The following is a 26128-nucleotide window of genomic DNA, read 5'->3' as shown; positions in this document are numbered from 1 at the left end:
AAAGTTTACTGAAATATTTTTTTGTCACAAAGTCCGTCTACTTCACCTAATCTTTCTTTCTTAAAACGTAAAGAAAACTGTGAGTCCAACAAACCAACTGCATCCGACAATCAGAGAACCAAAACCACCTGCCTGTGAGGCCGCTTTGTCCTGAGCTGCTCCCGTCTCTCTTCTCCAACAGTCTTCCTCTCCCTGCGCCTTAATCCGGGATCCCAGCAGCCACTCAGGAGCAACGCTACGACACTTCCAGCTTCTCCCATTCCCATTTTGACGAGTCTTTCTCAACTGGCAGCTAGAGCATGATCCAAATCGGCGGACTGATGCCATTAGACAGATGAAGAAGAGGGTGACAGAAAGACAAGGACCGAAGCAGAGAAGGGAGGAAGAAGCTGAGTGTTTCTACTGTCATGTCTGAATTACAAAAAGACAAATGAGAGAATAGAACTCAGCCCAGTGAACCCACAGATAGACCTAAACCCTGTGTGTGTGTGTGTGTGTGTGTGTGTGTGTGTGTGTGTGTGTGTGTGTGTGTGTGTGTGTGTGTGTGTGTGTGTCCGACCACGCCGTAAACTATGCTATGCTACACGTTGCACTGGTGACACAGTTCTTCTTTTGTGTGAGTGAATGGGGGATATACACGAAACATGTCCATGATAATCTGTCGTGGAGAGATATGCGCATACACAAAACCATACTAGCATATTCATGAATATGAATGTTTAAAAGCAACTCAAACGACAATGTGCAGATTGCAATGAATGCCCTGACTGATGGACAATACACACAGTAAGCAGCTCACTGGTGGACAAAGTGAGGCCATCACATACTTGACAGTGGTAAAAAAAAGTATGATAAGCTATTTACAACCAGATTCACACCTTTCATGGCCCACAAAGTCATGAGGTTATATCAATTAGACGCAAGCATGAATGGCAAGTAAATTACATTAGCTTTATGGAGAGATAAGTATTTTTGCAGAGCCAGATATCCTTCACTGGCTAACAGCTAGCAACTAGCTTGTTCGGGTGGTGTAGGATGACAATAATGCAGTTAATTGCCATCTCTAACTTCTCTCTTTATCTTGCACAAACATAATAGTCTGGTGCTCACCAGACTATTAAATTAAATGCTGACAGGGAAATCTAATAGACCCAATCTGTGAGTAGTTATCCCTCGACTTCTTCTGTGTGTCTGTAATGGATGTTTTGTGGCATGTTAAGTATTTCAGGCCATTTTAACAGTTTTATTTTTTCTTTCCTTCTCTTCTCTTTGGAAAAAACAATTACAATCCGCTGTAATTTAAAGCTGAGGTGATTGAACTTGAAACATGGCAGCAAACAGTGCAGCCCTGCATGAGGTGAATCATCAATGAAACCCTCACATCAGACATCTAATACAAATTGTAAAATATACAATACAAATGGTCTTCAACAGATGACCCCATTTTCAAAGAAGCAAAAGAACCATGTGAACGCGTTATTCATCATACATTATGTATGTCTCTCTCTCTCACACATACACACACACACACATTGTAGTATGTAGAAATCAGCCTGTGTGCAAAAAAAGCTGAAAAGGCAGCTGTGCTAGAAAGTGCTGTTTCAGAGGAGGCTTTCCTTACATAAGCAAACTGCTCTGTAATTACACTGGGCGGATCCACACACACACACACACACACACACACACTGAGAGAGTTAGAAAGAGACAGTCTCGAGTGCAGCGACTGGGACAAGAGATGAGGATAACAAAGAGGCAAAGGAGGTTGAAGAGGAACCCATTCCTCACAGGTTTAACTGTCATGCCTTTCCACTGGCGAGCTACACTTTCCTTAAAAGGGAACGTTAAAGATTTTCAAAGCATTGCAACTGTCACCAACGAAGGGCAAGGACATCCAGAACTGCTTCCCCACAGAGTTGTTTTCCAACTGTGAGAAACCAGATGGAGTCTCAGGTCTCATGTGATTTGTTTGTTTGAGTTGCGTTCTTTAAATGCTCACAATGGACACACACACAGTTACGTTTTTTTATTTCATAGATTAAATAAAAACAATACATAATGTGTTAATTAGTTAGATTTTGAGGTGTTGGTCGGTGGGTTTTGTTACCTTTGGAGCCCAGCGTCCCCCCAGTTTCCAGTCTTTATGCTAAGCTAAGCTAATAGCTGCATATTTATGAGCTTACCGCTCTTGTGTCTACAAAATATAAAAAGGTGATGAAAAGATGGATCGCTAGAGTGGCTGAACCACAAACAAACATATGTATAAACCAAAATAAGTTTATTATTAAAATGAACCACACACACGCACACTCGGTCTTACTCGGAGGAACACAAAACATTTGTGTTGTGCCTGCCCCAAGAGCAATATTGTGCATGTGAGAGACAGGCAAAGTATTTAGTGTTTGAGGAAAGGACAAGATGGCTGGAGGCAGGAGACGTTCTCCCCCCAAAGTTCTCAGCTCTCTAAGGACCATAATAGGAACATAAAACATGTCATTACACTCTCAACAGGATCACACCATACCGCACAACGATCCATTCAGCTTTTAGATACAGTTTTCCACCTGCGCTGACGGAAGTAAACTCAAAGTGTCGACAATCAGAGGCCGCCTCTGTGTCATTGAAGCCGCAGATATCTCCGGTGTGGCCGTTTGATCTTCTGATTCATCCCAGCTCTTCCTCTTCGCCTACTTAGTCTTGGCGACCTTCAACCAGAACAAACCACAACCTCATCCTTTCATCTCACCTTCACCTCGCTCAGCATCCTTTTCCTTTTTGGACGTCACTGAACCTGGGATGACCTTTGCATTAGAGAAGAACCCCCTAACACCTACACTGTGTCCTTTACGTGTGCAATGTGTCTTTGAACTTCACTTTGAAGTCTGTGTTCAAAGGAGCAACTTATTGGATAAGCTCCTAACCCTCTATTGATCACAAAATAAAAGTTTGATGATGCATTTTGATTACAAAACAGAGGTCCATTACCAGCCCTGTTGTTCCTATTTGATAAGATAATTATTATATTTAATAAATGTAAATGTCTCCTGTATGGTAAAGCTCCTTTTAATTACTTTCGGCATTATAACATTGGGCCTCTTTTTCTGCATAAGCACAACAATAAACCACAACAAATTCCCAAGTTTTTTTACCATCAGTGACATTTAATCAATTATGAAAGAAATTAACCAACTAATGCAATCACTGCATTGTTTCACTGGGATTGCCTAAAACATCCTTATTCTAAAAAAAATTTAAAAAGGCTGTTTCGCATCTCAATAAGTATTTAAAACGTCAGTATTTCTACCTTTACTGGTCCTCTCCGGCATTAACTACATTTGGAGAGAAGTGGGGATTGTAACGGGACTGAAGCAGAAAGAACCGGGCAGGGAGAAATTATTTGATTCCATGTGGGTGGCCTGATAAAACAAAGTCAGTCATAAATCTGAAGCTATAAACACTGTGCTTTTAGAACTAATCCACGCCGAACGAAGCACAAACCAAGCTGTCTGTCTCCTTCCTCTCTCTCTGCCTTTAGGTTTCCTGTTCTCTTATCTCCAATTTGTTAAGAAAGAGTGTGGGACACTGCCATTTTTGTAATTTCTAGTACATGCAAAAAGCACAAAAACATATTATGAGGGCGGCTATCCTTTTCAAACTACCAACAATTGGTAGTGAATGATTGACCAGATAGTGGCGTTGACATATGTTAATGTTGATGTTAACGTGGTATAAACGTTGCTTATTTCAGGCTGTTTTCTTGAAGTCCACAGTTGTTTCTTGCATCTACTTGGGAGTCCTCAGCTCTTTTTGGAAGTAGCTGAGGAGAAGTAAAGATGGACCGCATTCCTGCTAGTAGCTGTTAAAGTGACTACACAAACAGTAGTGCACACACACACAACACACAAGTTGGGGTCACAACTCCGCATCATAAAAACATTTTCCCGATATGAATTGCCTTGAATAAGAGTTTTTGCATCTAATAATGTTGGGTTTTTTTGTTGTTTTTTTTTATGTATCCCAGCGTGAAAAACCAAACAGGAGCACAACATACAAGTTATATGGTTTATTTCTAAAGAAAATAATTGCTTACATTCTCTCTCTCTCTCTCTCTCTCTCTCCCTCTCTCTCCCTCTCCCTCTCTCTCCCCCTCTCCCTCTCTCTCCTTCTCCCTCTCTCTCCCTCTCTCTCCCCATCCCTCTCTCTCCCTATCCCTCTCTCTCTCTCCCTCCCTCTCTCTCCCTCCCTCCAAGACAAACTTTATGACCTCACTTCACTGCAATGTTCTAGAGATTCAAGAAAGACAGCAAAGAGCAGAATAAGTAGGCATATTATATTGGAAGAATTAAGACACAAGGAGATGGGCATGAGCTGGAAATACTGGAAAAAAGTTAATCAGATAAAGATCAAATGAATGACATATTTTGATGTCAGAACACATTCAAAGTGCCGAGGGTGAAACAAACCACACTCCAGAAAAGGAGAAATCTCACCCACCTCCTATCTTTCTTAGAACTTGTCTGTGCTCCATTTTAGCTTGGCACAGTTGGTATTACATTCAGTCCTACTCACTCTCTCTCTCACACACACACACACACACACACACACACACACACACACACACACACACACACACACACACACACACACACACACACACACACACACACACACACACACACACACACACACACACACACACACACACACACACACCAGCTGCAGGGCAGTGCTCTAAACACAGAGTGTTGGCAAAACTTTGGGCATCCAGCCTTTAAACAAGCCATTGATAGTTTCCAGGCAAACAATATGTCTGTGCGCGCGCACACACACACACACACACACACACACACACACACACACACACACACACACACACACACACAGGAAGAAGAAACCCGTTTATAATACACACACACACACACACAGGAAGAAGAAACCCGTTTATAATACACACACACACACACACACACACAGACCGGTAATTCTGGACATCATCAAACACTTCGGTAACCACAACAACTTCCCATTTCCCTAAACCCATTTCCTGCCTGGGGAGGTCACTCGCCAGCTACTGCTACATTCTCTCCTGGAACAAGGAAGGAGAATGGGCCAAAGGATTAAACAATCAAAAAGCAATAAATACCAGGGCAATAGATGGAAATAATATTAATCAATATCAATATGTTCCACCCTAAGCTAAGAATGGTATTCCCAGTGTTGTTTTTAACTTTCTCCACACATATTTAAAATCACATCCATGACTGTACAAAGACCCTCCAGAGAGGTAATGTGTGTATGGCAACGAATAACACAGGCACTGATAAACACTAACAAACATATCTATTCTTACAGTGCACTGTGACGCAAGCCAAACCTCCAATTAACTACAATTAACCAATAAGTGTGTGCATCTGTTACGTTCTTGCAATAGTTTAGGTTAATTAACATTTCTGGCACATTGTAAGTATATCATACACTTCTTATTCTACTTGGTGGTTGTTTGAATAACAAAAAAATATTGTCAGTTAATTGTTCTATAATCCTCATTACCTAGATTTTTGGTCAACAGTCAATCCGTTAACCTGTATTGCTATGATGGAACAAGCCAGAAGCCTCCCACACGACTGAGTAAATGCAGCATTGAATACACATCCACACACGCTGTGTTTGGGTGCACCGTTTATTCTACTCCCTCTTCTATGACTATGAGTCTGGCACAGAGTCAATCGATATTGGATGAAACAAATAAATGAAAACAGACACACGCAGCAGGCCTTGGTCCACTCCTGCCCTTTGTCTGAGATTTGTTTAATCAAACTAATAACATCCTGTGATGTTTGTTTAACACAGTTCAGCCTTTAATGGCTTCTGTATTTTAGTGCGGCTCCTAAATGCACTCTGAAATTTACCATATGGGCCCTGATTCACGTCACTTCATAAAAAAGGCACAGGAGCACGCACATACACTTTTGGGTGTAGCTCTGAAACCCTGACAACAAACTATACAGGCAAACATTATGGAAGCTTTTAAGAAAACGGGTATCACCTTCAAACCATTTTTCCTTCCATATCTGAGACATTCGAAAAAAGACAAATACAAAACCACTTGTTCTCGGTCAAATGCAAACCAAATTTAAAACCAGAAATCATCAGAAACCAAAGACAGCGTGCAACAAGAGAGCATTGAGCATGCCAGCTTTGCACTCATTCACTAAAGTACATATCTATTTAGATTCCCTCTGAACAACTCTGAACATAGCGAACGAGTGTTTACCCGATGCTCTGGGAGAAGCTTGGATAACAATAACACACACACACAGTATTGAAAATGATAAAATGGACTCACCACTCTGGGCTTGGTCTTATGTGGGACAGCTGTGGATGCAGTGTCCTCTGTGCTCTTCTTCTGTGGTCCAGCTTCTGTAATTCCAGTGGTGTTGGTCTCGCAGGGTCCTTCCAAAGCCAACACTGAACCTTCTGCTCCATCCCTGGCTGCCGCAGGAGGCCCTGGACCCTCAGGAGTGCTCAGTTCCAGAATATATTTCTGGGTCACAGTCTCCAGAGATGGGGCCCCGTCTCCTGGAGGTTTACTTGAGGTTGGAGGCTCTGCAGTAGGTGGGGCGGTGAAGGAGTCCACTTCCTTCAGTGGCTGGAGTTGTGGAGGTGGGGTGATGGGGAGGAAAGTGGCCGGTTCGCTGGCGTGGCGGACATGCTTGGATCTCGTTTTGGGTTTAAGTTGCAGTGTCGGAAGGGGAGGGGTGTGGTCGCCGTGGTTCGCCTGCTCCTCTGAACCCAGTTCTGAGGGCTCAAATGGGTCCTCATGAGGGAAAAACTGAGCCAGCCTATTTGGACGCTTCCTGGTGGGCCGACGAACCATTCTGGGCGACAGAACTTCAGCCAGCATGAGGTTGAAGTTAAAGTTCTGCACCTCCACTTCTTCTCCATCTTGGTCTATTACATCATCATCGTCATCGTCATTGTCATGGTTGTCGGAGTGAGGGGTGCATTCAGACTGGGAACGAGCTTTGACTTTTTTTATGTTTGGCTGCATTGGCAGCAATTCATGTTTAGGCTTCCCTTCTGGCTCCCACCGTTCCGCTCTCTGCTCACTCAGGATTGGCTCACTGCTGGAAGGTGGGATCTGACCAGGTTGATCCAATTCCCCGATTGGCTCACTGCTGCCAGTCTGACCTTTGAATTGAGAGTCATTCTGGGAAAGTAAAGGAATATCACTACGGCGACTGGGGTCACTGAACGACTTCTTCTTGGGAGCTTTGCCATGGTCGTCTGTCATCAGTCTGTCCATTGCACCAGGCTCAGCTACGATGCTCCTGATCACCCCACTATAGTCATGAATGGCATCATCCCGGAGCCCGCCATCACTGTAAACTGACAAGTCACTGGCCACACTGCCCTTGTATTCGGACAACGTGGCCACAGCAGAGGCATCTGGAGCACCACCTCCACCTTTCACAGATAGGGATCCCAATAGGTTGCTGTCTACAGAGGAAAAATTGTTATTCCCTTCTTCTGTTACAGAACAGTGCCGCTGAGGCATGGGGTCACTGAGAGAGCGGTAGACTGTGGACTCCCCATTTCCAACAGCTGCTATTGTTGACTCTGCATTACTGCCATTACTGGAATCAGAGCCTGTGTTGTGGATACTCGAAGGGGAGAACTTGCGCCTTCGACGGACGGAACTGGGTGTTGCAGGGGCTTCAAGTCCTCCTCCTGTGGTGCCGGCAGACCTCTGCGACACAGCGCTGTTGGTGTTGATCTCCTCAATGGCAGTGTTAACATTGCTGATACCAGCAGTGCTGCTCAGCTCCATGATGATACTGTCACTCTCAGCCATGCGGGCTGGATGAGACAAAGAGGCAGGTACGTTGACATCGTTCAGACGATTGGTACAGTTCCCGCTGTTCTCTGTCATCTCCTGTCTTTCCTGCTTAAACCCCTCAGCCTGATGGAGAGCCGATTGCTTCCATACGGTGACAGGCTGCCCGAGCACATCCTTAGCAATTCGTGACCCCAAATTAACCCCTGCTAAGCCCAGGAATGACCTTTCAGAGGGGTCACTTGGGCCTGTCTCTGGCTCTGTTACAATCCCTTCATCTGTTAAACTAGACTCATGGCCTGAAAAATCATCCACAGAGCGGTCGTAGAACATGCTTTCCTCCGAGTCGTCCTTCAGGAAGGCTCTCTCCGTCTCTCTGCTCTGTCTCTTTCCCTTCTCCCTGTACTCTGTGCCCCTGCTGTTTAGCTTCTCCAACTGCACACTTTGTCCATCCCTCTTGCTCCTCTCCCTGTTCTCTCTCTCCCTCTCATGTTTATCCCTGTCTTTTGTGTTTTTAAACTCAGCCCCTTGAGCGGTGCTTGCCTGTTCCTCAACACTCACTCGTGCTTTCTCCTTTTCCTCATTTGTTTTCTTGACTTGGTAAAAATCTTCTTCTTGATCGTCGCCAGTCCTCTTTACGCCTACATCATCATCTTCTATAGTATTCATCTGGCAAATATCTCGAATTACCTGCCTGGCTTCCTGCACATACCTCTCCTGCAATGGAGTTGGCATCCCCTCCTCATCATCATCAAATCCATAATCCCTCATTCTTTGTCGTCTTCCAATGCCAAAATCACCCCCATCACTTTCTACTTCCCTCTCTGACACCAACACCCTCCCTCCATCACCCTCTCCGTTCAAATCAAGCTGCTGCTCAGAAGAGCTCCTCTTCGTGGCGCCACCTGTCAAGTAACACCTCACTGCTGTCGTGGGTTTGTCTGAATAAGTGAAGGATTTTGCACGCCGCAGGGTGGCAGTTAGGTCTTTCAGTGACGGCCGACGACCAGGAGGTAGCAGATTGCCGGCTTGATTCCGTGAGCCCATCCTGTACACTGGGGACGCGTCCAAGACCCCGGATTTGTCTCCACTTGTTTTCCGCACCTTCAGCTCTGACAGGTCAGATTTCAGAAAGCTTAAGAGGGACATAGTTTCCGAGGTAATATCAGGGTTGGATATGGATATTTGGTTTTTATCATTAACCATCCCATCTCCACCTTTTTTCCTGCTTATTGCTGGACTCCTACCACCCCCAACTCCCGCCGATGCCCCACTTTCTCTGGCAAGTACACTAGATAAGGGGGTGACTGAAGGCACAATCTTGGGGCGCACCCGCACAGGGGTACGAGAGAAGTTATCCCCATGGCCAAAGCTTGGGGAACGGTACATGGTAAAATTCCCATGGTATGTTTTACTCAGCATGGACAAGGATGCAGTTCTGCTAGTTTTGCCTCCTTTTTCACCAGTGTTAAAAAACACACCTGCTGCACGGTTGCTGCAGCCAGCCTGGTCCTCCTCCTTCAGTGTCTCAGTGCTGGAGTATCGACTGCTGCAAAGTGATCCACCAGGACTAGAAACAAAAGGGGGGATATTGACCTTTGACACTCGTGATACACCAGGAAGTGCCGTGGATGTCACAGGTGAGGAGATGCGCTCCCATTGCTGCACCCTTGCTCTGTTACTGTTACTGCTGGGTTCTTCTGCAGAGTGGCTCCGAGACGCTGTTCCCGCAAATTCTCCTCCTGTGTTTTGCTGCTGTTGCCTCTCTAAATGCTCCATTGTCAAGGCCGTGTCACTGTTGCTGTCTTCTGATTCGCCATCATGATCATCGCAATCATCACGGCCTGTTGCGAAACCAGCTCCACTGACCTTCTTCTTCTTTCTAAGAGAGCGACGGCGCACTGCCTCTCGACTGTGGGGGCCTATTGAACCAGGGCTGTCCTCCTCACTGCCTGAGGATCTACCAATTCCCTTTGCACCCCACCAGCCATTTTTACTGCGTGATAAATAGCTACCTACTCGCTCAGTGGTCCCCCTTTCTCCCGCTCTGTATGAGATGGAAGGAGCTGGGGAAGAAGGAATACACCCACTGTCTCCTCCACCTCCTCTTCTTCTCCTTCTGTGCTCCTCCTCTTCGTCTCCAGAGCTAAACCTCCAGCGGGAGCTGAGAGGAGAGTCAACTCTGGCTGGGGCTCTTAGCTCCGTGGAGGGAGGTACAGTAGAGGAGGAGGTAATGGCTTTATCTGGACCTGGAGCAGAGGAGGGGGAGCAGAGGGCTGGTGTTCTAGAGGAGCTATGTGAGGAATGTAAACTATCCCTGGGCAGCCCGACCCCCTGTCTATCCCTTCTCTCCCTCACTGTCGGCCGCTGAAGAGAGGAGGAGGTGTCCAAGCTCTCCGATCGAGTCCGAGACAAAGTAGCAAGGGGTTGAAGGTCAGAACCTGGGTCAGATGTCAGCCTCTTCGTCCTCAGGGTCTTGTGGGCAGCCTCTGACTCAGTGCTGGGACTATGAGATCTGTACGGAGATGGGTTAATCCTCTGGTAGCGACTACCCCCAGTGCAACTACGGCTGCTACTGCTGCCGCTGTGAAAAGTATTTACGCCAGAAACTTTGAGACTTTGAGAGTCATGAGAACTTTGTGTCTCTAAGTCTGCCTGCTCCTCGTTTGAGTCCTGCTGGTGGTCACTTTTGTAATGAAAGTCCATACCGTGACACAAATTATCTTTAACAGTGCTTTGAACTCCAACTATACATTTCCCATGCAAAGACAGGATATTAGCTTCATTCGCAGAGCTGCAAGGCGAAAATGTGTCACGTCTGTTCGAGAGGAGAGGACTCTCACTGGGGCTGAGCTCATGTAAATGTCCTCTGCTGACTGCTTTTACATTCTCAGAAGAATCAGTCGTGTGCTTTGTACCTTGACTCTCGTCAAAAAGTTGTCTAATTTTGGTGACACTGGGCCACTTGTCAGAGTGCAGGGGAATAAAGTCAATGTGCTGTGTGACGGCGTAACTTCTGTGAGATTTACAGGGTGGGGGAACCCCTCTAATGGTAACATCCTCTTCCTCATCTGTCGTCAAAGTCTTAGGATCAGAGGGGCATGCATTGATTTGTGAATAATCTCTCTTACCGGAGTTGCTGTCAGTTGATAAACGTTTAAAATTCCGCCTCTCACTTCTCTTCTCCGAGTCCGAGCCTGAAACCGAGTCGGTTTCGGAGTGAAACTTTTGCACTTTGTTGTCCGTCAGTGACTCTGCAGCGGTGGTATCGCTCTCCTTGAAATATCCGCCGCCGCTGTCCTCGTGAAAAGATTTACAAGACGGTGACCGGTCTCTCGTGGAGCAACTAGCCCGGGGAAGAGTGCTGCTCCCCGGCGTCACTGCTGCGCCGTCTCCCGGTGAGGCTCTACGCGTCCGGGCGGAGCCGCTGCTGAACTTCTCCGTGAGCTGTCGGATGGATGGAGAAAGAGAGGAGTTTCTCTTTGGATCTGCGGTCGAGAGGCCGGCGGCGGCGGTGGTGGTGGTGGTGGTGGCAGAGATTTTGGAAACTTTTCTTGACACACTGACATTACGCGTCGCTAAGGGCTGTTCTGCTTTGCTGGGCTCCGGGGGAAGGGCGCCGCCAACTGCCTCCAGACCCTCTGATTTGTGTTGTTGCTCTTCACTCCTGCTGGCGCTCCAGGACCCCAACTTTTTGAAAGAAACGCTGCGAAACACCGCCACATTCTTCCTCTCCCTTGCTGCCATTGTTCATGTCTTTCTTTGTTCGATTTCACACACACATTTTCGCTCCACGGGAATCACAGATTCGAGCACCTTTTGGAGTTGTGGTCCATTTTCCCCCCACACGCGGACAAACGGCGTGAATACACAACAACAATAACTTTTTTTTTTAAAACGTAACTGTAGGTGAATCAAGTGGTAATCTGTTCAGTGAGTAAGTAGGTGAGCGTTGCTCCGTTATCAACACTTACATGTTGTCGATTCCCGAAACCGCATCCGTGCAGGGAGGAAAGCACTACTTTTGTTGGCCAAAACTTTCTCAACCTGTTCACAAACACAACCATCCATTGTTAATCCCTTAATATTTCCAAACTTGAGCCCCTCGTCAGGTTTAACACGCTCGCACAGGCCCGACGCATCACCCACTTCTAATTCCCCCCAAACTGTTTGTGGATTCCTTATTTTGGCATGATTTGGTTTTCCGTGACTTATGTTGTTTTTTGCATGTTAATGCCTGAGATAGGGCAGAGGGGGTGGGCGGGACTAGGGGTATAGGGGCTGTCATAGCCCCCGTCGGGGATTGAGAGGAAAAGCTTTCTTTTTTTTGTGATAAAGGGCCGATACTGTGTAATTATAGCCCATTCCTTGCGAAAAAAGACAGTAGGAGTAAGGAGTATCAGACAGAAAACCACATATTTAGAGAAGCATTTTAGACCTACACCATTTTTGTATATTACATTCATAGGAACACATCACTTTCAACACGATGCATTTCCAAGAAACAATATAAACTCGTAGCATGTCTGTCTCTTTGGAGGTAAACACTCAGAGGAAGTCAAAGAGTGATACACTTTATTTGTATCATGCTTTGGAAATGTCCAACCAATAGCTCAACTGTGGTACACTGAATGATGATGCTGGTAAATTAGAGTCAGCGTTCAACTTGTGGGGACATATAAAAAAAAAAGTTTGCGCTCATGTCCAATACGCGCTCTGTGGTGCTTCCCGTGAGGCTGTGTGGTTTAACAGGTCCTTTTGTCCCAGAGAGGACTTCTGTGTCACATTCACTCAGAGAGGAGCAGCTGACTGCAGCGCCCTCCACAGGCTGTCCTGTTAAATGCCAGGTCACTCGTGGTGGCTATTGGCTTTTTGCTAAACTCCTGACGCAATATTTAAGAGTTGCATTCAACATTCTGAACATTAATATAGCAGCAAACACATATTTGCTATGTGAAGATATAGTGGAATATAATGCCTACGTGGCAGATAAGGTAGTAGCTCCCCCTCTCTCTGTGTGTGTGTGTGTGTGTGTGTGTGTGTGTGTGTGTGTGTGTGTGTGTGTGTGTGTGTGTTATTGTTAACCAAGCTTCTCCCGGAGCATCCCCTTAGGTAAACGCTCCTTTGCCATGTTCAGTCGTTGAGATGTAATCTAAATGCTCCCGAAATATTACATCTTGCACCTGATTTTTTTCCCTATTTTCCCCATTTTGTTTGGATGCTGAGATTACATTTTTGGGATAAAGCTTTTTGCCCTATAAATTCCAAGGTGTGTGTTTCGTGTCACATTGCAATGACTTGTGGGTAATTCCCTTGGGCAAAGTCTGCATCTAATGCTGATCGACAGAAAGAGTTCAGAAAGGGCTACAAATGTCTATTCAAGAGCCCTCAAACACACACGGCGATATGACAGCGGGACAGAGGGGGAGATTGGACCGTAGGATTGTGTTAACCTGTAAATTGAAAAGTTGACTTGAGTTTGGACATTTTCAGGGTGCTGTCCTGAAAAATGTGAGTTGATAATAGAGCAACCAATTTTTCATGTCGTGAAAAAGATAATATATAGGCAACATTTTCACTGGAAAATGTAATTTTGTGTGAATGAGGAAGTGGAAGGTATTCATATAGGCTGGGTGACTTTTTTAATGTCTGTCTTTTGTGACCACAACCAAAACATCTACACAAGCAAGGAATATATATATATTTAAATTACGTCTAGATAACAAAAATACAATTCTATTCCTAATGCTACTCCGCGGTACAATATTTTACAAAAATAAGAATTGTTCAAAATAATACTGATTGACATAAATATGTTGGCACAGTGTTTAGTCATCTGAATCGCTTTAAACTGACAATAAACATGTTTCAGACAGATGTGGAGAAAATAAAAAGACATTCAAATACTCAACCAGACAGACAGACATAGACCAACAATAACTATGCATTCACATTTTGCTGAAGCCAGGAGCACAACTGTATATTACTACATTACTCAATATACATGCTGTACACACATGCACGCACGCACACACACCACACACACACACACACACACACACACACACACACACACACACACACACGTACACACATTAAGAAGACCCCGACATTTTAAGCATAGGACCTCATATTGTGGTCAAAATTCTGCTTACATTTGAAATGCATGAAATTTACAGGTTCACATTTAACCAACACATACAACCTTTTTTACCCAAATGGGCGCCAAACTCAAACCATAGTTGCATAATCAAAGCATGTGTTTAAAGCTGCCAAAAAGCTGTCAGTTCCAGTGGCTTCAGAGCAATTCAAAGGTTTTTGGCAAATTGAATGTATTCTTTTTTTAACGTATATTTTTGAGATATAGTTTTACATTTTGATATTGAATTGTCACTTCAGAGAGGGCTACACAAGTTCCTGATCTTCAGCTGGGACATATATCCAATGTATCCATTGTTTTTTCACAGTGCGTCTTTGAAAGACAAGTTGCAAATGTATATACAAATAATCAAATTCACAAACTCAGTAACTCCATTACTTTGGATAACTCCAGAAGAAATAGTAGAAGGAAGTACAATTGTATGCTCTGCATATTAGGATATTGCATCCAGTTCAAGCTATTAAAACAGTACTAAGTACTAAACATTTCACATGTACTCTAGAGTACCTCCTTAAGTAGGCATAGATGATTTTCATAAAGGGCTCTTTTCCCTTTTGTTCAATATTTATTTTATTATCTATACAACACCAAATTTTCATCAGCAGAGATGACGTCTGGGAACAGAAATCCTTATTTCATGGGAAGGGATCATATAGGAACAGGAAGTGGAAAACTGCAGGCTGAGTCTTAATTTAACTCTGCCTTAAAGTCCATAAATAGCATTTAAGTATCTAACCCTCTGATAACAACTTTTAAATGGATTAATATTGGCATTTACTTTTTAATGGGTTTCCTTCGCTGACTGGAGAGTTTAACAAAGTGAAAAATATTGTAGACTGAGGGCCTATTTTAGTGTGCTATGAGCTGGATATGGAAGTTTTCTTGGCATCAATTTATCGCTGATTCTAGTGGCTGAGATCTTGTCCTTACTGGATAACATGTTAGTGAACGTACCATCAGAAAGAGCATAGCCAGCATATTAGTGCAGCATTACAACGTTTAGGGCAGAAACCACAGAACTCTTCATATGAAAGTCTAATACACATTTCTGCACACAAGTGCTTCATGCATTTTTTATATGCAGTCATAAACAATAACAATTGCTTTGAGCTTCATGCCATAGCGGATTTTATCCCAAAAAATACTATGTATGTTTTGATCGTTCTTTTTCTTTTTCACAATTTCTTTTTACACCACATGAGACAAATCACCCATCACCTGCAGTTCCATAAACTAACAGATAATGGGGACAATGCAGGATGTGAATGCCCCAGTCTGCTGACAGTATGTATTTTATATGTGCAGCACTCTTGAATCTCAATAAGTGCCCAAGGAGGAATACATTGCGATTGCTGTGATCGTTCATTGCGAGATTACAACCTCCAATTTTCCTTTCCGAAGTCTTCTTGACACCCCAGTACCTCTAGATTTTTAGACCCTCTTAGGTGAGGTTCTTCGCTACCGTGAGCAGGTAAAAGCAAAGAGAACTTCCATTAGAACATGCACAAGGAAATTCAGCAACCAATACTTGTACTTCCTTGCAGCCTCAGAGGATCCAACCCCGCTGTCGCAAAAATACTGTTGCAGGACATGATCCAGTGTTGGCTCAAACGCTGGTGCCCTTGTTCCTGTGCGAGGTGACTTTGAGCACAAACCTTCTGGTGCTCTGGCGGTAACGTGGCTGGGTGAAGTAAAACAGAATTGGGTCCAGGAAGCTGTTCACGCTGGCAAACGGCCGGGTGCTTTTATAGATGATTGAGAACAAGTTCCTGGTCTCGCAGGGCGCACCAGGCAGAGTGCGCACCACCAGGTACACGGTCTTGGTGAAGTGAAACGGCAGGAAGCTTATGCAGAACACCGCCGCCACCACGATGATCATCCTCACCGCCTTGTCCCGCTTCTCCCCAGTCGCCATGGTGACACCCTGGTAGGTCACCGGACGGCAGAGGATGAGGGCCATCCGACAGTAGCACACCATCACGCCCATGAAAGGCAACAAGAAGCCGAGGCAGGTCAGAGCCATGCCGTAAGGATAGTAGCTCACTGAGTTCTTGGGCGTGCTTAGATCATAACACACTGTGCGGTTTCGCTGGATTCCCGTTGCAGCAAAGTGAAAAGTCGGTGCACACAGCGCGGCGACCACCAACCACACCCCTCCACAGACACACCACGCCAACCTGCGGCCGCCTTGCTTGGGCCACATCGCCATAGGATGGCAAATGCCGACATAGCGTTGCACGCTGATGCAGGTGAGGAAGAGGATGCTGCCATGCATGTTACTAAAAAAGGGAAATGAGAAAAAGAAAGTACTGTTAAGTCCAATCGTATTAAGCTGTAGTATTCGGTACTGGGTTGAGACCATGTACTCTTATTAAACTGAAAACTACTGATGGAATACTTTTAACGACTGCATACAGAGATTATTATCCAATATTCAGTATCTTACCTGTAGAACTGAAACCTGACCAGTTTACAGGTAAACTCCCCAAAGGGCCAGTAGTCATGACTGCCGTAGTTGTAGATGAGCAAAGGAAGTGACATCACATACAGGAAGTCAGCTATGGCTAAGTTGAGCATATAGATGTTGTTTTTGGAAAGATTGGGCCGGGTCTTCCATATCTTCAGTATGACAGCAGCATTAAGAGGAAGCCCGAGCAAGAAGACTAAAGTGTACACAGCAGGGAGTAATATACGTTTAAAGTCTTCCTTATAGGTGCAGCGCAGGGCGCCCGCTCCGCTGATGTTGCTAACGCTGGCGATGAAACCGTCTGCTGCTGCGTACGGCTCTGTGGGCCACGCGCTGGAAGAGAAGGAGTCCGAAGGGAAAGTTCTCGAGACAAGGGTTTCCATCCCTAAGGAGAGTGGCATCTTCACTTCCTGGAGGAGACAGGAAGAGACATGGCGGGGTCTTAACTTTGGTAAAAAGAAAAAAAAGAAAGAATTGTCTGAAATAAACACGTACAAGCAAAATCTACTAGAAATATTGAAATTCACAAGAGATAGTTCCACCTAAAATACAATTCTAAATGTGTAAGGATGTTACCGTACACACTGTGGCACAAACAACCAGTGATACACCAGTTTTACCTGAATTACACCTTAAGGATACGTTGTATTTCTATCAGTGTATTTAACAAGGACAATCCAGGTTAGCATTGTGTCATTGGAAGATGTAATGCAGCAGATGCTTTTAAATACAGGTTAAATCCAGTCAGCAAACATAGAGGTAAAACAGATTTAGCATAAAACAGTTATCTCTCTGTTCAACATGCATGTGTATGCATTAAAATGTATGTATTTCTTTAGTTCTTCATTGCCTATGTGACATATTCAAGTGTCAGTAAACACAGGCAGGGAGACACATTCCCCACCAGAGGGCGCAAGAGAACACAATGTATTCTATGTTTTACATCAACATCTTCAACATTACAGGGAAGCGGTCAACACTGGACTTTTCCTTTAACCCTTATTTTACTAGAATTAAAGTATATAAGTAATATAAACTAATATAAAGCATGTATCGCTCTTATTACTTTACAAGCTGTCAGATAGTGGGACCAGTGTCTCCCACAAGGGTCTGCAGGATAAATCTGAGGGGTCACAAGGTGGCCAAGTCATTTGTGATTTACTGCAGAATTTAATCTCCTTGGGCCTCGAAACATTACTCTATAACTCTATATTATATCAGAATGAAAGAATTTTAAAAAAAAACTTTGGTTAACTGGTTACGACTAATGGTTACAATAAACGTTGCTTCATGTAAATTGGTAAGAAGCTGAAAATCTAAAACAATCACTGAATATCAGGTCACTGTATTTTTTTAAAGTAAAATATTAACCTGCAACATGATGTATTGTAGTACTGCACCAATGCACTGTAAAAAATAAACAAAAAAACAGTGTAATATACAGTAGAACTTCACTGTAAAAAATACAGTGACAGCATATAAGACAAAACAGTATATTTTTTTGCAACCATGACATTCACAGTTAATAACTGTTTTTTAGAACTGCATTAATTCCCACCTGTGATCGTTGTTACAAGGTGGTCACGAGGTATTTAGTGGTGGTCGTACTTGCTACGTTACTAGAAAAACTGCACCAACAAATCGTGGCCCAGCCCGCCACCCATTAAAGTATGGTAATGTAATCCTTCCAACATTTTATAACAAGTGGAAGCTGGATAGCTGCAAGTTCTGTAACGAAAACCACTGCAGACTGTCTGGTCTCCCACTCACAACTCACACCGTCTGGAACACAGAGATTCCTCAACAATCCTCACTACTGCTCCCACCACAAACATCAATCATGTGCATTTGCTTCATGGCAGCATGTGGGCGAGTAAGTGATTGGCTGATGCCACTTCCTCAAAAGCCTTGTCAGACTGTGACTCATTCAAGAATAAATTCTATGTGTGTGTAAGATGTGTACATGTGCGGTGTCCTGTTAAACTGCTTAAAAATGATGTCTTTGTGTGTTTCTTTTTAAAAATGGCAGGTCTGTATGTGTTTTAAGTTAGATTCTCTGTGTGGGCGCGTGAGCAGTTTGTTGTGAGCAATGGTGACGCATGATTTCATAATTCCTGGCAGAGTGAATGAAGGACAGGAGGTGGGTGATGGAGCAGAGTGCCAACGGACCATTACACATTTCACTACAATGAGCCAATGAGCAGGCAAAGAGGACTAACAAAGGTTTTGGAGAGTGCAACGCAGTCAGCTTTATTTGCCAGTGACTCATTTCCAGTCTGATTCAGATTTTTATATTCGACGACAAGCCTGTCTCAAGAAAGGCCTACACACCAACTTTCTTGGCTATCCAAAAGCCCGAAGACGCCGTGACAGTCACTCGAAGCACACAGCTTTCTGAAGACACTGCACTTTCGAAAAGGCTTTCTGATTAACTCTGTAAATCACGCTGTCAACAGGCAGCATATTTTATGATGTAAGGGGGCTCTTGTTTTGATTGGAGGCGGCTCTTATGGTCAGCATTCGTGATCAGGCCTGCTTGTCCTCCAAGGCGGGAATCGTAACGAAGAAAAAAAAATCAATCCTTAGATGTTGGAAGATAATGATTTGATTGAAAAGCGAGGTTGAATTCCCAATGATTGGAATGTCGACTTGCAGTTAAAGTGTCAAAGAGAAGGCAGCAACACAAACCCAAACATGTTATTTACTTAACTAAAGATCTGAAATGGTCAGTGGCAGGGTTCCTTAAGTGTCCTAATAGAGTGACTGACAAACCCTAACAAGAAAACTATTGATCCACAAAGCAGGAAGAACGGCTGTGATGTGCTAACTTAAACAAGCGCAGCTGATTTCCATATTGAATATTTTCACCTCATTACCTGCACTGTGGTGCAGATAATCATATATCATTTAAGGAAGATATTGTTCATGGAAAAACAATGAAAAGTGTCAATTCCTTTTCAATGAATTAGGGAGAGGCAAAACATAAATGTAAACCCTCCTACTGACATATCCTAATGTCAGTGCTGAAACGCTGACTGAGTTTGTGTGTGTTTGATAACAGTTCATATTTTCATTCTAGAGAGCAAACAATCACAGCTCTTAGAAGTGGTTATATCACTCGCTCTGTGTGTGTGTGTGTGTGTGTGTGTGTGTGTGTGTGTGTGTGTGTGTGCCAATGATGGCTTAGTGTTGGCCCCTTGCTACTCTCCAGGCTGTATACATTTCATAATAGACATTGATCTTAGTCTAATAGCAGTGTAATAGAGAAACAAGGAAAGAAAATGTTTTTTTTTTTTTTTAAGCATTCATTTTGGAAATCACAACTATATGAATGATTTCAGAGTAAATGTTTGTTGTCAGTATATTCGAAGAAATTACATTGTCTGATACATAATGATGTGTCGGTATTAAGCAAAAGCTTCTTGCTCTTTTAAAAAGAAGTCAAAGAATATCAAATGACAGCAGCAAAAAAAAGAAAGTTGTAAGCAGGTAGTTTCCAGCCACATGTTTACTCCATTCACGACACAGCAAACGCTAATTAAAACATTGCTCATTGACCTTTAGGTGTCATAATGGGTGTGAAAGACTTATCTACTTTTGATCTATGACTCAGTGCAACCTTTTCTGCCCACATAGTTGTGGGATTATTAGCAAGCTTCCTGAAACTTGTCCCTACGTCTTCTCGTCAAACTGTATCTGTGAGAAAACACAAACATGTTCTGAAAGTTGTCAGTTGCACCACCTTGAGGGGGTTGAGGGGTTATGTAAAAATACAATCGTTTTTATCATCACTTAAGAATTTAAAATGTTCATATACACTTCTAATAAATGAAGATTTTACCATCAACTCGAAACAACTAAGTTTGAGCAGGAAAAGTGCTGTAAAATAGATTAAATATAACATAAACTGCCTGGCAACAAATTTAGTCATTAATCCTCATGAAGGTTTTTATATTCTGGGTCCACTAGTACACGTGATAATCTGCAGAAAGTCTCTTAGATACAGTGTAACGTATGCATGCAGTGTTGCACTGTGAAAAAGCCTGTTGGAGAATGCGGGCATCGATCCCGCTACCTCTCGCATGCTAAGCGAGCGCTCTCCCATTTGAGCTAATTCCCCTGCGCACTGAGCCTGTAAAAAACGTGACATGGCATCCAGAAGTACACACCCACCATGCAGACACTCTTAGTGTTACCGATGCCCGACAGGGACGCTCACTCACTCTGTTTATCGCTGACTCTCTTTCACACATGCTTTCACTCGAGAGGAATGCCGCTGCACACGTTCTGCCCTCAGGGCTGCCAAAAGGCACAGCTGAGGGTGACGAAGATTATTTATATACCTCGAATGCAAGATTGCGACTGTAATTCAGGATCAACAACTCAACATAACCCAAACAGGCACATAAATCAAACACGGCGTATAAAGCTTTAATGAGTATTGCTATTCAGCATGGGGTTTCGTTACCATCGGGGCCTTTGAACCCAGCATATGGTCACGTGAGTCGAGTCAGCTCATTGCAGTGTAGCGAGAAGTTTCATGCAGGGACCGTAGTGGCTCTGGTCACGCTGTTTTACTCCAATAGATTTTATTCTGAATATTTGCTCCTACTCTACAAAAAAGATGAATATTACTCCTTTAGAGTAACAACAATAGTAACTCCAGAAAAATATCTGTTTTTCCTTCAGTTGAAAATAGTAGAACATTTAAAAGCAAAATGGGCTGATGTTGGTGGAGAGAATAAATATTGGACGAATGAAAATCAATACTTTCGCTGCTCTGCGTCTGCTGGAGGTGTATTTGATTTTCTCCATATCAACCAGCACTGTGACATACAGACTCCTACTGAATACTGTACAAACAGACACTCTCTGTCTCTCTTATAAAACACACAAATGAAGAGAAAAATGTTGAGATGAGGACAGAGAGAGCAGGGCACAATTCATCCCTCATACTTCTGTGATCTATGCTAAGCAATGATTCATGCTCGCTAATACTCACTGTCTAATACAATACAGCTCATTTACTGACATGCACACACACAAACACACACACGAAAACCCTCTTGAATTCAGCCGTAAAGCACATTCAACTTCTGTACAGACAAATACGGAGACATGGACTTGCATGTAGAAAACATGTATGCACACAAACATAAACATCCTCTCCACTGAGATCAACAACAAACATTATTTCATTTTCCCAACTTAGATGTATGCAGCGACAGTGGATAAACACACACGCACACACACACACACATACATCATTGCATGCTGCACATGCCATAGACATTTGTCTTCATTAGTGAAAACACTTTACTAATTATTTTATCCAATACGGTGCAGGCTCGATCCATCCTGAGGACAGGCACTGTATGTGGCCATTACACAGGAGGCACTTAAAACCAATCAGCTGCACCATAAATAGACTCATAGAGAGGAAGAAGGCTGGTGTTCAACAGAGATACAGACAGACAGACAGACAGACAGATCGACAGACAGACAGACAGACAGACAGACACACAAGGAGTATAAAACAAGTGCTTGTTGCATGGGACTCGACCACAATCAGTGAACGGTCCTAGTAGACAACTTCTCCATCTCCCACATACAAAGCAGCAAACACATTGTAATTGATCCTCAACACTCTTGGACTGAATTTCTCTGAAAATTGATGTGTTTACACTGATTGTTTGATTTCCACAGAAGAGGTAGTTAAAAGTACAAATATGGACCGAAGACTTCAGCATTAATCCAGTAGAAACCAAAAGCCAGTTACTTCTAGTCTACTGGAACGTACAGATGGACAGGAGTGCCTTCTAAATTGACACGGATCACACTTGTGTCCGCGAGGTGACAGTGCACAGCTCTCTGTTGTAAATCATTTGTTGTAACTTGTAGCCCAAAATCATGTTGATGCTTGTCCTTGTGAGGATTTGGACCGATGATTTCATCAGGCCTGTAAAGACTGATAGACAGCAGCTCTGGCTGGTCTGCGTGTGACTCTTGTCAAGCTGTTGCCACACACGCAGGAAAAGAATGCAACGCTGATGAAACACATGAAATGGAGAGACAGGAGAGTAGAGCATCGGGCGCTAAACATTCTCGGTTCCTTCTTTCATGATCATCAGACTGATTTCACTTCACTCACTCATTCTGACACTGTGCTTCTGGTTCAGGTGGCAGGGAGGATGAGGGGGATTTTTGCTTGAGGTCAACTTTTCCACCGGATCTGGGCCTTCTTAAACCCCCCCCCCCTCCCCTACTATTAATGAGTGCAATGCCAGCCAGACTTAAATCACTGCACGACTTAAGAGACGTCACTGCAACAGCACTTGCAAGAAATGTATGCAGAACGATTGTTTTGCTTCGTACACACAATATACACATGTGCACACACACTGATGCAACAGCAGCCAGACAAACGGACACGTTCTCTTATGTCCTTTACACCTCTTTGTCATTACAATAACACAGGTTTACCAAAAATGCACAAACATCCCGGGGACAGGCAAATATTTCCAGCTTTTATTGTTGACCCGGCTCTTGTTTTTGCTCTTGAATGATAATTGTTATTGATTCTTTTCAATGTTGACAGAAAAAACATGTTTTCCCAAACATAAGCTGTAACTACTGGTGTTGTAATGCACACTTTTGGTGAAGCAAAGCTTACCAGAGTGGCAGGTGGCAGTTAGCCGGTGCACTGTGGTGGATGTTGTCATGGGTCCGTGGTGCAGAGGCGATGTCAATGCAGCTCTACAAGCAGAGTCAGGGAACCATGGAGACAGTACGAAAAGAAATGTCATCACTGACTGATTCCCTGATGCACCTAGACCAGAAAAACCAGATGCATCTTGGGTCATTTCCATTGAATGACCAATTTTAAGGAGAGACTTGGCTGGCATGCTCGGGACGGCCGTCTCCGAGCTTTTAATTATTTAATCGAGGAGACAATACTATGCGCTTAACCTTTTCCTGGAAACAATTTGGGCCGTGTTTTCTTTACCTCTCCGTCTCTGTGTCTATTCACAAGGGTTACATTAGTCGGTTCCCAGGCTGACCCTGGCAGAAAGGAATCTTCAGTAAAAACACGGCCACCGTGCCAAAGTCTCACGGCGAGTGAGCCAGGTCTTCACACATGACAGCCCATCCAAACATTCCTGCTTGGTACGTCTGTGATGTGACTACTCATTTTTACTCGAGATAGGTCAAGCAAATGACCAAATGACAGCACTTAATAGGAAGCAAGTGGTTTTTTCAAGCAATAATGCAAAAGATAATACCGATTTTTAACTTCTCAAAAATTAAGATTTGATGTTCCTCTTTGTTATGTGACATAACACTCCATATTTATAGGTTTTAAACCGCAGGTTGAACAAATGACAATTTGAAGATGGCACCTTTGCCCCGGGAAACTGGGATAGCTATTTTTCACCACTTTCTCCGACACAATTTTTAAAGTAATTGTAAGGAAATCTACTCTGTATGAGTGAGTGGGAGCATTGGGCAGACAGCGATATTTTTGTCACTTGATGGCATCGAATGAGGACGCTTCTTTCTGTCTCTGTATGTTCTCAGTAAAGTATGAACTTAATCTCCTGCTGTCTTATATTGTTTCTCTTTTTTCTTTTCTTTTCTTTTCCGTTCTCAATGCGAGCCCAGTGTTGTGAAACGTTGCACTGGTATTGGGTATTCATAGTTTATGCAGGTATTAAGGTTGTGCTTCATATCTGTGAAAATGCGAGTCATCATAATTCCATTCAATTCAGTTTATTTTGTATAGCCCAAAATCACAAATCTGAATTTGCCTCAGAGGGCTTTACAATCTGCACACATAGCATCCCTGTCCCGAGACCTCACATCAGATTAGGAAAAACTCCCCTAAATAAAGATGGTAAAAACCCTTTCACAGGGAAAAACTCTCCCTGGATGGACAATAGCAATGGATGTCATGTGAATAACGTAATAAAGTTACAGCACATTCATCAATATGACACATTATTCATAATGAGTAACACTACAGTGTTGCTGAAATGGAGTTCCTTAGATAACATGATCCATGAATAAGAACAAATCAAACATTAAACATGAGGTCTGGTCCGTTGTTCTTAATGCTCGTGACTCGTGATATGCATAGAATGGAACAAGAAAAGTGAAATAAATAATTCAAGATTTACAAATGAACAGACTTCTGCAAACAAGCCGTTATTTCAATATATCTCCCAGATGTCAACAAGTATAACGTGTTTGCTCAAGCTGAAAAAACAACAACAAATTCGTGGGAACAGTGGAAGTTTCCCAGAATTGATTTTATGACATTTTTCATGGCTTGAGGCTAATCATTTGATTATCATCTGGCTTCATTTTCCTTGTGAGCGTTCTGCAAAAGCAAAGCATCACATAGATGCTGTCACAAATATTCCCACCTGGTATGTGCGCAGTAGAAACCCTGTTGCCCTGAGGCGGGCCACTGTGCAGCTGGCATCAGGCTAACGCCTTGCCAGAGGGCACTGTGGTTCTGTCTTATTGGATTTCCATCATTTGGCGAGAGCAAGTTGGAGTTCACAGACACAGATCTACAAAGATATTTGCCAGAATTGGTGGCTTTGTGGTTCGTTTCAATAACGTGTTCTAGTCCCAGTTTTGTATGAGTGGTTTATTCCGATCAGTGTCTTAATAACACCTCCTCAATGCAGACATGTTTCACAAGTCCCAACAAAACGGTGAAACTGTAAATAGAGCTAACATGACATGTAGATATGATTGTAGCAAAACAAAGCCGCGCTCAGTCACACAGGGCCATGTGTCACTCCTTTCGCAAAAGAGGTAATAACCCTGTGAAGAAACAAGAACACACTTACCCAGAGTGACAGCAAAACAAATGCATAGGTGGCAACGTCAACAAGTTGACGCCATGGTACAGGACGGGTCCTGCTCCTGAGCTCTCTGTAACAACAAAGAGCAGTTCAGCTTGGAGGGAAAAAAACACCTTTGTGGGAAACAAGTGTAAATAAATGACTATCGACACGCTATGAGCTGTTTTCTCTCCTCAACGCCGAGTAAACGTGCGGTTGAAGCTCTCTTGAAGCTCTCTTCAACCACTTCTGGTTCTCTATTTCCACACCAACCTGCTGTGAAGTCGCTCCGGTTGCTGCACGCTGCCGCCACACAGTGTTGCGGGTCACTGCTGCGGCGCTGCACAACTGCGCGCGCTCCAACTGGGCCACGCACGCGCATTGAGTCTCGCGCCTCATGGATGTGCTTGCCGGAACACGACAGCACAAGAAAAGGTTGTGCAGAGAAGTCTCGGGGCTTTAAAAACAAGCGTTCAAAGAAAACTCAAAAGTCATATAATTACCTGTAAGTATAGCAACAATATTTAGGATTCATGTTAATGGGCGGAATTCACTTTTTAAGGGTCAATGACCTTTAAGAAGCGTCAGCAAGGAGCCTGTTGTGTGAAATGAATACTGATTAAAGTTGTTAACCCCTTTGGCAAGTGGTCTTTGTATGAAGAGGGCCACTCTTTAGGATTTAGGAATCAAAGTCCACATTCACAGACGCCAACTGGTGGTGTTAAGGGAATGTGCTGCTCATCTAACATGACCAGCAGAGTTTAGTAAACACCACTGACTAGTGTAGAGGTTGAGTCTCATCTTGTTGGAAT

At 43.7% G+C, this 26128-nt stretch overlaps 2 protein-coding genes across 4 annotated transcripts in view; both read right to left on the bottom strand.

Moving 5' to 3' along the window:
• LOC137790256 (rho guanine nucleotide exchange factor 17-like) overlaps nucleotides 1-12054 on the bottom strand; it is a 52684-nt gene extending 40630 nt beyond the window's left edge. For both annotated transcript variants that reach the window (XR_011077886.1, XM_068584310.1), the window contains exon 1: nucleotides 6344-12054. Coding sequence is in view for 1 of the 2 variants with exons in the window: in XM_068584310.1 (XP_068440411.1) it covers nucleotides 6344-11581 (5238 nt within the window). In the remaining variant the exon portion in view is untranslated. The remainder of the gene's footprint in view (nucleotides 1-6343) is intronic.
• A 1366-nt stretch (nucleotides 12055-13420) lies between these two features.
• Nucleotides 13421-25640, bottom strand: LOC137790711 (P2Y purinoceptor 3). 2 transcript variants are annotated; one of them, XM_068585183.1, is made up of 5 exons: nucleotides 25590-25640; nucleotides 25323-25407; nucleotides 23135-23290; nucleotides 16441-16871; nucleotides 13421-16273 (listed from the first exon to the last, which is right to left on the bottom strand). In XM_068585183.1, the coding sequence occupies exons 4-5, from the start codon at nucleotides 16860-16862 to the stop codon at nucleotides 15601-15603; spliced, it is 1095 nt and encodes a 364-aa protein (XP_068441284.1). In that variant the 5' UTR covers nucleotides 16863-16871; nucleotides 23135-23290; nucleotides 25323-25407; nucleotides 25590-25640; the 3' UTR covers nucleotides 13421-15600. The 2 variants fall into 2 exon arrangements, with proteins under 2 accessions (XP_068441284.1, XP_068441285.1); XM_068585184.1 differs by having other exon boundaries at nucleotides 23135-23217.
• Between the last annotated feature and the right edge of the window lie 488 nt (nucleotides 25641-26128).

The sequence above is a fragment of the Clinocottus analis genome, unplaced genomic scaffold (assembly GCF_023055335.1).
Source record: "Clinocottus analis isolate CAN_PGR_092001 unplaced genomic scaffold, fCliAna1.0.p SCAF_2, whole genome shotgun sequence".
NCBI lineage: Eukaryota > Metazoa > Chordata > Actinopteri > Perciformes > Cottidae > Clinocottus > Clinocottus analis.
This window is presented reverse-complemented; position numbering and strand designations above follow the sequence as displayed.